The 12,484-nt window shown below is 50.6% G+C and overlaps 1 protein-coding gene across 1 annotated transcript; it reads left to right on the top strand.

The window, feature by feature from the left end:
- Positions 1–1,430: 1,430 nt before the first annotated feature.
- On the top strand, positions 1,431–1,685 carry F5891DRAFT_1194693 (uncharacterized protein; the record flags this gene model as incomplete). Its single annotated transcript, XM_041367989.1, has 2 exons — positions 1,431–1,534; positions 1,583–1,685. The coding sequence occupies 2 exons, from the start codon at positions 1,431–1,433 to the stop codon at positions 1,683–1,685; spliced, it is 207 nt and encodes a 68-aa protein (XP_041220599.1).
- Positions 1,686–12,484: the final 10,799 nt, after the last annotated feature.

Genomic DNA, 12,484 nt, shown 5'->3' on the forward strand with positions numbered 1-12,484 from the left:
ACAAGGGTATTTCTGAGAGTATAAGACTTCACCGAGAAGGAGAGATTTTCTCGTTAGTGTAATTAATGATCCACCCTTGTCAGACTATCCAATAAAATCTCAACAGCAGGCATGATGATTCAGCTTTGTAGCTTAAGTAAGGCCATATCACAATATGAGGTTTTCAGTGGTGAACAAAAGACAAACTGGAAGCGCTAGCCTTGAAGCTTGAAGCTTGAAGCTGGCAAATTATCAGGAAAGGTCAATTGGCAATGCTGTCATGTTCATTTCCACCATCTCAAAAGCTTAAGTGAGTCCATCTCTACTTTGTGCGAGCAGCCATTAGCGTTTCTTTTTGAACCACAGCTGCTCAAGACGAATATATCGTCAAGCCTTTCTTTTCTCGCACCATCACAGTTATTCTTGGATCACGGTGCACCTCGCATCGTAGCCTACTTACGCTCTTGCGGACCCGACCTGCGTATCTCTCAAACTAATCGATAATATGTGAAGCTGGCCGCCCACTCTCACACCTCCATCAGGGAAAACCTCCCACGGGAATTTTGAAAATGTGACAACAATTCTCGAGAATTATGGCAAACTTTCATCAAATTTTTGTAAAAGCTTGTAAATAGTTGATAAATAGTCACATCCATAACGCAGTCAGTGAATGCACTGAAAAAGATATCTACAGGGCTCTAGTTGAACCTGCCATGAGATATGTAACTAATTACTAGTATATCAAAAATGTAGAGTTCACGCAATGCAGAACGGGGACATATTTAAACAGGTGGGAGGGAGAATTCGGAGGTGTCTGCTGCTGGCTACATAGAGCTCACTCGAAGGGCCTTAGCCTCAGCGACAACAAGTAAATTGAGAAATTGAAAATCGAACCACCAATGATTTAATTACTAATCACAGGGCTCCCACGGTTGATTTCAATGAACTCATTCAAATATTCATGTTTCACTCTGCAACTTACACGAGCCGCGGCAACCACTTGCACACCCTGTCATGTCGTTTTCTTTATGTTTTCATTCTCCCTTATGGTTACTGTTGGGGACTCTAGGTGAGAGGCATCACCACCACAGAGCTAAGTCTCGCTCCGAGCGGGTGTCTGAATTCTGTTGTCACATTCATCTGTGCGTGGTCATTCAAACCAGGTGTCTATGTAGGATTCCTTTCTTTCTCTTCTTTTTGGCAGTCCAACCAGCCTTCCTGATCTCTCCCAGCTACAGGCTCAATTTGGAGCATACACATAGCTCAAAACTGCATTCTGAGGGTGAGTCATGTAGTTGAATCCTGGTTTCACAGCGACCCGCTCATGCTCACTGTCAGAATCGCAAATTCCCTACTCGAGCCGCAGCTCAGGCCAGAGCCGGGCCACTGCATTCTGAGGCGCGCAGGTGAGTCATGTGGTTGATTCCTGGTTCCTCCCTACCCGCCTCCCCATGGTCCACGGCTCTAGTGTGACGACTGAGCAGGACGAACATCCCATGGTCTTGGGCCTCACTGCTAGCCCTATGTTCGGTGGCAATCCTACTGCAGCCTTCCGGTATGGTGCTCAGATTGGAGACTACGAATATTATTGACATGCTTCCAGGAAGTTGGAAGCCAACCTCGACTGCGTTATTCATAGTCCTCGAGCCAATCGGGATGAGCTCTTGACTCATGTCCACTGTCCGATCTTCCGACATGTGTGCTAAGATACACCGCAATACTCTGATCATAACTATACTTCTAAAAATTTATCAGCAGTCGATGCCATTATTGCTACTATGAACATCGGATCCCGAATTCCATGGTCTCAGCTGTGGTTACTGTGGTGCATCTTTTTCTAACTGTTCAAGCACTATCTCACTGTGTTCTACCAGATTTTTTCTTCCCTACTTGATCTGAAGTTGGTTGACTTTGCATCCGCCGAGTTGAAAGCAGCATTTGCGCGAATCGATTTCGATGGGATGAGTAGGGCATTCCTGATAGCACAGGGACTTTGTGTTACACGTTTTGTCTCATTTCCTCATTTTCATATCTTGTGATTTGCGATATTCTAGTATTTAATCACATTATAATCATTTTGTTGTATTCGTGTGGATTTTCATAAATTTTCACCCATCCGTAGAGGGACTTGGAATATTTTAATGTATTTTCAGAAAGTCAGAAAATTTTACAAAATTTTACAAAATCTTCGCGGGAGGTTTTCCCTGATGTCACATATCTCTCTCCAGCCAGATCCATGATCAGGCCGGTGTAGAAACAACAATACAATGAGGAACAAAAGAAGCTCCTGACTGTATCTGTAAAAGTTGTAAGGTCGCACGCTGCCTAGTCTGCGTTACTTGAGAAGCAAGTGCGTTCGACCCTATAGGGGAAGTGAGTGCAGCAAGGATCTAGAAGTGTGCGCTTAAGCGAAGCGCGAGAAAGCGCAGGAGCGCGCAAGGTACAAAGGCGCGGGAACGCGCGCGCGTATTAGCGCGAAGCGCGGGAAAGTGCGCGCGCGTATGCGGAAATGAGAAACTAAGCTTAAGTAGTGATATAAAGCAAGATAAGAGATATAAGAGTGCAAAATGTAAAGGAATAGCTTTCTACTATATTCTGCTAAGTAGTAAGTGGGTAGTAACTAGTAAGTGAAAAGTAGGAAAAGTAGGTTCCGTGTAGTATGTACTGCTGGCGCTTATATAGCGCGCCTAAGCGCGGTCAAGCGGAGCCGAAGCGCTACCGAGTAGGTATGTAAATATATATATGAGTGAGAATGCATGATAAAAATAAAGGTGGAACTATGCTAATAAAGGAAATGGAAATATACGCACTAGGGAGCTTGGTGGACAGTGGATGGATGCATCTGGATGGCTGGCGCTATAGGGCGCGCAAGCGCGGGAACGCGCGCGCGCGTATACATCGTGAAGCGCGGGAATGGTGCGCGCATGGCGCGCGTTGCGCGGGAAAGCTGCGCGTCATATAGGAATCACTGTGGATGGTACACAGAGTGATGCTGCGAGTTGGTGCTGTATACTCCCTAGTGTAAAGCGCCATATCACACTATGAGATGCACGAGTCTCTACATCTCCCAGGGACTTTGAATTCTGAGTGTCCCCACTCAGCGCGCGTGTGGTGAGGATTTTGCGTGATAGTATGCGAGTGCGATGCCTGTATGATGCTTGGGTTGTTGGGTGATGAATGCGCGAGCATAGGAATTATCGCGTGGATGTGCGTGAAGCGCAGGAAGTTGCGCGCATGGTACGCGCGAGGCGCGAGAATGTGCGCGCGCTATGCGTGAAGGCGCGGGAATGAAGCATAGCATGGTGGGTTGCGAGGGTGACTCTGGTGTGAATAGTGCGCCATGGGTGTGGGGTGATGATGCAAGGGTGATATGGATGTGGCATGCGAAGCATGAGCGAGACGCGCATGTACAGCGTGAAGCGCGGGAAAGCGCGCGCGCACAAGGCGCAAGAAAGCGCGTGAGTGTCGCGTGTGTTGTATTGTGCATATGATGCGAAGTGGTGCGGTCCAAGAGCGATCCAATCCAAGTCCAAACCAAGTCCTACTAGGCGCGCTAAATATTAGGTGGTAAGGTTTGAACAGTGTGAGTAAAACTATATGTGAAAATGCGAAGGAAAAAATGGTAAACTTTGCGGATGTCCTATCCGACTTGTCTTCTTCGTGCGGCTGTCGACATCTACACCTTCCTATGAGCGAGGCGCAGGAAGCGCGCATGTGTGCGCGCATGAGGCGTATGGGCGCGTGAATATTGCGCGCGTATGTGCGCGTGAGCGTGGGAAGACTGCGCGCATATGTGCGCATTCTAAGGTAAAAAGGAGCATGGTGCCGCGTCATGCATGCGAAGAGAAAATATACTATTGAGCTAGGCGGGCACGTTCTATGATTGTTTTTCTTCTATGTTCTTCTAAGTGATTCCTATATGCATATATATCAGCGAGTTATTAGTTCTTTGGATGGCGTTATAATGAGGGAAAATAAAATGAAAGAGCGCTGGATGAAACCCAGGGTAAAACGAATGGTATCCTATGAAACAGCGATGCTATATGTTGTTCTTTCATGCGCGGCTGAGGCGCTTGATCCTCCTCCTTGAGCGCGTGCGAGTGCGCGTGACTAGCGCACTTCGCGTCTCTTGCGAGCTGACGCTTTACCCAAGGTAGGGTTGGAATGAGCGAGGCTGGCGCGCTTGGGGGGGGCTTGTAACTGGCAGAATGAATTCCTGCACAACGCGCTGCAGGTTGAAGGCGCGCCAATGGGAGGCGCTGCAAGGGGTGTAGGGGCGCCCTACAAGCTGATAGGATGTGCGCGATGTGCGCGCCTTGGTGCGATTTCGTGCGAATTTAATTATATTGGCCGAACACGTGAGGAACGGCCATTTCTCTGCAAATGCATTAGCGAGAGACATGTATAGTGAAGAATTAGGCGCAAATGTTGCGCCAATGGGCTGTAAGGGTGGTATATCAAGGCGCAATAGGCGCATAGGTGAAGGAGAATAGTGCGCATCAAGGCGCGCAGGAATGAAATTGACATGGTGAGCAAAAGCGCGCAGAATGTGAATAAATGTGGGAAGTGCAAAGTTAAAGATGATGATAGGGGAGTTAGGCGCATATGTATGTGTCAGGCGCGCGCCTAAGTCGCGCCTGGATGGCTGATTGAAATATACTTTGTGTTGAATGATAGAAATGCGGTTTAGAAGGGGAGAAGCGATAGAAATGCGGTAGCGTGAAAACTCTGCTAAAATTATGAGTGCGCGAGGCGCGGGAACGCGCGCGCATATTGCGCGATGCGCGTGATCATGGCGCATGAATAAGGGGTGGTGCAAAGATGAAGTTACAGTGATTGGAAGCATCATATAGCTCCTTAAGAGCTTTAAACATGAAAGAGACAGAAAACGCGAAACAAGATGAGGAAAAATATACAATGCCTCTAGGCGCGCGCATTGCGCGTCCTCAGGCGCAATATGGTGCGCCTGAGTTGCGCCAGGGTCGCCTGAGACATGCTCTGCTTGGTGGTTGTGCAGCGTGATGCACGGATGTTTTACCGGTGCGCGATAGTCACTGGAAGCAAAAAGCGCGACATGCGCGCAATCGTTAGTGACAATTGGAGTTACCAGAGGCAAACTCTGGTTGATGCAAGATGCAACTTGAGCCTCTGATGCGGTAGGAGGCTCCTCTATAGGCGCGCTAAGGTGCAATAGATGTTTAGGGTCATCCCTGACCTCTAATGATGCGAGCAGTGATGGTGATGGTGCGATTGGCGAGGTTTCTTCCTTAAGCGATGCGATAGCGAGGGGCGAGCGTGTTTCTAGCGGTGCATTAGTGTGCAATGGATGTTTAGAGTCATCCCTGACTTCTGGCGAGGTGATGGCGATAGGCGCGCGCGATGCGATAGCGATAGGCACGCATGTTTCAACTGGCGCGTTAGTGTGCAATAGATGTTTAGAGTCATCCCTGACTAGCGATGCGATTGGTGATGATGGAGATTGCGAAGGAGATGATGCTGATGGTGAAGGTGAAGAGGCGCCTGCGGTGCGCTTCTGGTTGCGCTTCGCGAGCGCGCGCGTGAGTTCGTGATCTAAAGCGGTGCGTTCTGGTATAGCTTTGCATGCTGGCGCAGTTGATGGTTGAGGTGCGCGTAAATCGTGCGAAGGCGCGGGAAAGGCGCGCGTGCGAGGCGCGAGAATTGGAACTGGTGGCCTTTTGTTAAGTGCAACTTCCGAGGGTGCGCAATAGAAGAGTCCATCTGTCGCATTAGCGCTAATGGTCGTATCCTGTGTTGCGCGGCTTTGCACTGGTGTGCTTGGCGCTACCACAGGCATGCTAACTGGTGCGCTTACTGGTGCGCTTGGCGCGGGAAAAGCGCGCGCAGGTAGTAGGAACTGCGCAGCTGCAAAGACGTCCATGAATGGGTATGGGTCGTATGGATGGTGGTCGGGGAACTTGATCATAAGGCGTAAGCGGATTTGCGCCTGAGCATCGCTAGGGATTCCTTCCATGAATAAGCGGTCGCGTTCGGCCTTTCCAATACGGTCTTCATCCATGAGTGGCTGCATAATCTTCCTGAATGCGCGCAGGTAATTGCTGAGTTCTGTGCAAGAGGGCATTGGTTTGTTAGTGTAATCGCGCGCGATGGCGCGCAAGTCCGCGAGCGCATAGCGTCTTTTACCATCCCATCCAGGATACATTACCTTTACCTCATCTAAGAAGGCGTCGTAATCGCTTACTTGCACCTCAGGCATTCCGCCCCATAGTTCTCGATCGTCGCGCTCAAGGTAGCGGATAATACCTTTGATGCGGTCAAGTCCTTGGAGTCCTGCTTCATCAGCGAGCTGCTCATGTGTGTCAATGAATTCAGCGAGGTTGTCTGTAGTGCTGTTGAACTTGGGCGCATTTGCGGTGCCGCGGATGGGCATTCTATAAGGCATTGAGGCGTGAAAAGGCGCAGGCGCGCGCGTGAGGCGCAGAGGCGTGGGAACTATTGTGTGCGCGCAAGGCGCGAGAGTGTGTGACTATACAATGGTTAGCTTCTGAATTTGCAAAGAGATTGACCTTATATGTGCGAATTGCGCTAAGTGCAAAGGTGCGCTCGCAAGGCGCACAGGGGTGGGAAAGCGCGCGCGCAAGGCGCGAGAATGCGTGACTAGAAACTGGTTAGCTTGTGAAAATGCAAAGAGATTGACCTGTATGTGTTAAGATGCGCAAAACTAGATCTTGCTGACTGCTCCCCTCGCGGTGGGCTCCAGTTGTAGAAACAACAATACCGCTAGGAACAATGAGATGCTCCTAACTGTATCTAAAAATGTCGTAGGTCGAGTGTTGCCTAGTCTGCTATGCTTGAGGTGGCAAGCGCGTTCGACCCTTAAGGGGAAGCAAGTGCAGCAAAGATCTAGAGGTACGCGCCAAAGCGAAGCGCGAGAAAGCGCAGGTGCGCGCAAGGTACGAAGGTGCGGGAACGCGCGCGCGTATTAGCGCGAAGCGCGGGAAAGCGCGCGCGCGCGTGCAGAAATGGTAGAGAGACTAAGCTTAAGTGATAATATAATGCAATATAAGAGAAGAGTGCGAGATGTAAAGGAATAGAGTTCTATTGCGACTTTCTAGGTAGTAGGTACTAGGTAAATGGGAGGTGAAAGTTCAGTAAGGTAAATAATAGTATGTACTGCTGGCGCTTATATAGCGCGCCTAAGCGCGCTCATGTGGAGCCGAAGCGCTACCGAGTAGGTATGTAAAAATATATATGAGTGAGAAACTATGATAAAAATAAAGGTGGAACTATGCTAATAAAGGAAATGGAAATATATGCACTAGGGAGCTTGGTGGACAGTGGATGGATGCATCTGGATGGCTGGCGCTATAGGGCGCGCAAGCGCGGGAACGCGCGCGCGCGTATACATCGTGAAGCGCGGGAATGGTGCGCGCATGGCGCGCGTTGCGCGGGAAAGCTGCGCGTCATATAGGAATCACTGTGGATGGTACACAGAGTGATGCTGCGAGTTGGTGCTGTATACTCCCTAGTGTAAAGCGCCATATCACACTATGAGATGCACGAGTCTCTACACCGGCATGCGCTTTCATCCACATATTCATAATCTTGAATTTGCGAATCTGTTTGTTCCAAATATTTCTCTTATTCACGAGCGTCTGAGCGACGCCCAAAGATAAGCTGAAGTGGACATATTGAGTAGAGTCCGGGATCTGATTTGTTGCGAATGCTGTGAAAGTACACAGCATGACGGGATTAACTGTCCGCCCATGGGAGCTGAGTGTATCAGTTTCTGTTCAACCCTTGTTTTGCAATCCACTATCGCAAGTAAATCAGGTGGTGGTAAGTTATGAATTTGCTGCCGTTCTCGGAAACTTGACTACATAGGCTAAACACCTTTGGCTCACTTCTGAAATTCTCCAGTGTTCTCCTGCTTCTCACCCAATGCAGCACGTACGTAAAATATCGTGACGAACTGCGACACAGTGGCTGACCCAGTCTCATAGCCCGGAGGAACTGGAGTGTCGTTTTATTGCGGGAAACGACATAATGTACATTACTAGTTTTCTAAGAACTCGATCAGACACGACTCAGAGGACCTGGACTCACGGTCATGGTGTTCAAAATATCATGATGGTGTGGAGGAACAATACACGCGGGAGGTTTTACGACACGCTAGAACAAAGGTACGAGTCTCAGTATTCGTTTCGAATCTCTATTAACAATTGTTTGTACCTAGAACAAAGGTACAACTAGATGTACGTCAGCGCTTGCGCTCGAACGTTACAGTGGGACTTGTACTTACGTCTCAGTATTCATTTCGAATCTGAGACGTTTCGACGAAAAACAGTGTCCTCTTATACGGTGAGTCTGCCAGCAATAGCTTTGATGAAAAATATATACTTAAAGAATGAAAAGATTGCCGACGTTGACACGTCGTCGACATTCTCCGTTTGGAGACGCTCGCACTCGATGTGCTCTATTCTTTGGCCGTATCGTCCTTTTCTTTCTCGGCTCTCTCTCTCTCGGCCTTACTTCCCTCGGACACATCGGCTCTCAACACTCCCCCTCGAGCGTTATCCAAATGCATCAATGTCCTCAACCTCTGGAGTCAGGGACGTGCCAATGGCTTCGTGAACGCGTCCGCGACGTTGTCGTCACTGGGGCAGTAGATTATCTTGAAGGTACCATCCTTCACGTGGCCACGTACAAAGTGGTATCGCAGGTCTATGTGCTTGGTGCGCGATTGGAATTTTCCCGTTGAGACTAACGCTATAGCAGCTTGGTTGTCGCAGAAGACGGGTGTGGGGAGGTCTTGGACGTCGTAGAGCTCGCGGATGAGGAGTTGCAGGTAAAGTACTTCCCTTGCCACGCTGGTCAACGCTATGTACTCAGCTTCAGCCATTGACAGGGCTATGATAGGCTGTTTGCGCCCGCTCCACGAAACGGGGCCTCCATGGAGCAGTACGATGTACCCGCTCATGGAGTGCCTATGTGGCTGCGATGCCCAATCGGCATCGACGAACGCCTCGATTCCTCCCTCGCTGGATCCCAACGTCAGCTCATAATCTGTGGTGCCTTTCAGGTACCGCAGGGCGCGTTTGGTGGCCTCCCAATGGGGTCTCCCCGGATTCCTCATAAATTGCAACAGTGTTGCCACCGCAAAAGCGATATCCGGCCGGGTACTCGTAGCTGTGTACATTAACGAACCGATCGCGCGTTGATACGGTACGTCTCGCATAGCTTGGAGTTCGGCATGTGTTGCAGGGGACTGATCTATGGAAAGGACAGTACCTGATTCCATGGGCGTGTGCAGGACCTTCGCATCCTCCAGGTGGAACCTTTCGAGGATCATCTCGATGTATGCCTTTTGTGAAAGCGTCAAGGTGCGTGCTACGTGGTCCCTCGTCACCTTCAGCCCCAATAACCAGCTCAACTCCCCTAGGTCGCTAATCTCGAAGTGCGCGCGCAGCTCGGACTTAAACCGATGGATATGGGATATATGGTTGGCGGTGACAGCCATGTCGTCGACAGAGATGGTGATGACGACGTGTTCGCGCGAGGTGCGTTTGTAGAAAACGGCTTGATCTACTTTTGACCTGCTGAAGCCCATTTCATTGAAGGCTCCAGCTAGCTCCTGCGCCCACTCATATCCTGCTTGTTTGAGTCCAGGTAAGCTTCTTTTCAGCTTCAGTACCTTCCCTTCCTGACCATCCTTCAAGTATCCAGGGGGCGCTCGCATATATATGTCCTCCTGCAGACTCGCATAAAGGTACGCACTTTTAATATCGACTTGGTGTATTTCCCAGTCGCGCTGAGCAGCAATCGTTAGGACTGCACGTATTGTGCTCATATTGGCCGTGGGGGCGAAGGTTTCGAAGAAATCGACCCCGTACTTCTGGCGCTGCCCATTTGCAACTAGGCGCGCGCGAAGCTTCAGCTTCTTGCCGTCCGGCCCGCGCTTCGTGGCCAGGACGTAATGGCATGGGATAAGGTTTACGCCTCGAGGTGCGTCTACGATTTCCCACGTACCTAGCTTCTCGAGTTGACTGACTTCGTAATTGATGGCTTCTTGCCACTCTGCAGCGTCTGGGCCCTTCAAGGCTTGTTGGAGGGTCGGTTCTGGTTGGACGGCGGCCAATGCTAGGTGAATATGCGCCTCTTCATCCAAGAGGTCGAGTTCTGACGCTTCCAACAGGCTTTCCATGGTTAGGGCTGCCGTTTGGCCCTCATTCAGCGCCGCATAGTACCCTGGGGGTGGTCTTACCCTCGTCAACCTCGCTTCAGGAGTAGATGGTTGAGGTTGCTGAGGAGTAGATGGTTGAGGTTGCTGAGGAGTAGATGGTTGGGGTTGCTTAGGAGTAGATGGTTGAGGTTGCTGTGGCATGGTGATGGGCTGGACGCTACTAGGTGAGTTATTATTACCGTTGCCGCTGTTATGTTCGTTGACTACAGCAGACTCCCCCTCGTCCGGCATACCATCGGCTGCCAGGATCGGCGTGAAGGTCACATTCCTCTCCACCGAGACATGCCATCTGCCAGGCCAATACACCCGGTATCCTTTACTTTCAGCATCTACCCCCACAAAAACTGCCTCCTCCGCCCTCGCCTCCAGCTTACCAGCCTCCAGCATATGGACGAAGACCCTGGCCCCAAATTCATGGGCCTGCGACAAGTCCGGCTTGGACTTGCGCACCAACTCGTAGGGCGTGCTGCCTGGGATCGCCCTTGAAGGTAGGCGATTCTTGAGCCAAGTGGCGTAACTAACGGCCTCGGCCCACAGGTACTTTGGCATATCTCTGCCTAGGAGCATTGCTCTCGCATGCTCGACGAGTGTCCGGTTGAGTCGTTCGGCGACACCATTCTGTTGGGGTGAGTCGTGCACTGTTAGCTGCCGCTCTATACCTTGCTGACGCAAGTATTGATCGAACTCGGCGCTCAGATACTCTCCTCCTCTGTCCGAACGGATTTTGCGCACGCGCACACCTGGTGATTGACGGGCCACCCATGCCTCATAGGACTTGAACGCAGTAAGTGCGTCACTCTTTTGTTTGAGGAACTCGAGTCGCGTCTGCCGGCTAAAGTCGTCCGTGAAACTGACATAATATTTACAGCCTCCCAAACTCGTCGTCTGCGCCGGTCCCCAGAGGTCCATATGGACTAGTTCTCCGTATGTAAGTGCGCGCATCTTTGTTTCTCTTGGGAAGGACTGCTGAGCTGACTTAGCTTTCACGCAGACTTCACAGAACTGGATGGCGGGCGCCGGATCTATGTCTATGCCCAGGATTAGGCCCTTCTTGACTGCGTCAAGAAGGGCCGCATGTGATACATGCCCTAGGGCACGATGGACATCATTGATGGTAAGCTTTGTCCTGGCGATGTTGGCACGATGCTTACGGTCGGACGTTACAGCGTAAAGTCCCTGGACTTGGGGTATTTCTGCGATCGTCCTTCGTTCGGGGGGAGCAGACAGTATCCTGCACATTCCTCCTTCGAACAGCACGGCCAAACCAGCGGAGGCGATCCTATTGGTGGAGATAAGGGTAAATGCCATGGAGGGGGCATATAGGACGTCTTTTAGCGTCACAGTCGTTCGTTTCGAGCCCAACGGTAAGTCCATCCTCACGTCTCCTCGTCCTGTCGCATTGACAGTAGCTCCATTCGCAGTGTATATCTTCTGTGGGGCGATCTCGACGAAGGATACGAATTTTGCCCTATCCGGGCAGAAATGAGAGGTCGCGCTGGAGTCTACTATTGCTCCTCGGCGCTCTGGAGGTACATCCATCGATTTTGCTATGACTGCAAGGTCTGACGTAGCAAAAGCGTAGTTGTCCTTTGGCTCCAGCTCTTTGGCTACATTGGCACTTTGTTTTTGGGTGCGTCCTCCTTGTCTCTGCCGTTGATTCGGCCCCTGACCTTCTTTTCCTCCACCTTTTCGCCAACAGTCACTCTTCCAGTGGCCCTTACGATTGCAGTTCGTACAGACTGCGTCGGGGTTGGATTTTGGAGCCGAGCTCTGCGAGCTCGTGCTCCTCCCTGTGTTTGTTCTCGCGGAGAGCGCACTGTTGGTCCCGCGTTTGTTGGGACGTCGTTCGGTGAGTAACCGGTGCTCGTATTCCTCTGTGATGATGGTGATAAGTTCGTAGGGCGAGAGGGGAGTTTTTGTTATCTTGGCCGCTGCGTTCATCGACGACAGTAGCGGCCGGTAGGATTCAGGTAAGGACCCTAGGATGATGGCATGAAAGTCCGTATCGACGACGGCTACCCCCATTCCAGCTAACGACTCCCTCAGGCACAAAAGCTCTGAAAAATGAGCCTTGACGTCACCACCTTCTTCGCACCTCGTCTCCTGGAGCCTCCGTCTCAGATCTATCTGGACGAGTTCGGTTTTGCCTTCATGTATGTGGCATATTTCCTTCCAGATTTCGGACGCGGATGCTAACTTTTGGACGCGTAACAGCAGCCGATCTGTGATCGTGCAAAATATTTGCTGTTTTACGAGTGAGTTCTTTTGTTGATACTCATCAGT

This window comes from Suillus fuscotomentosus (assembly GCF_016647785.1).
Source record: "Suillus fuscotomentosus strain FC203 chromosome Unknown F5891scaffold_72, whole genome shotgun sequence".
Lineage (NCBI taxonomy): Eukaryota > Fungi > Basidiomycota > Agaricomycetes > Boletales > Suillaceae > Suillus > Suillus fuscotomentosus.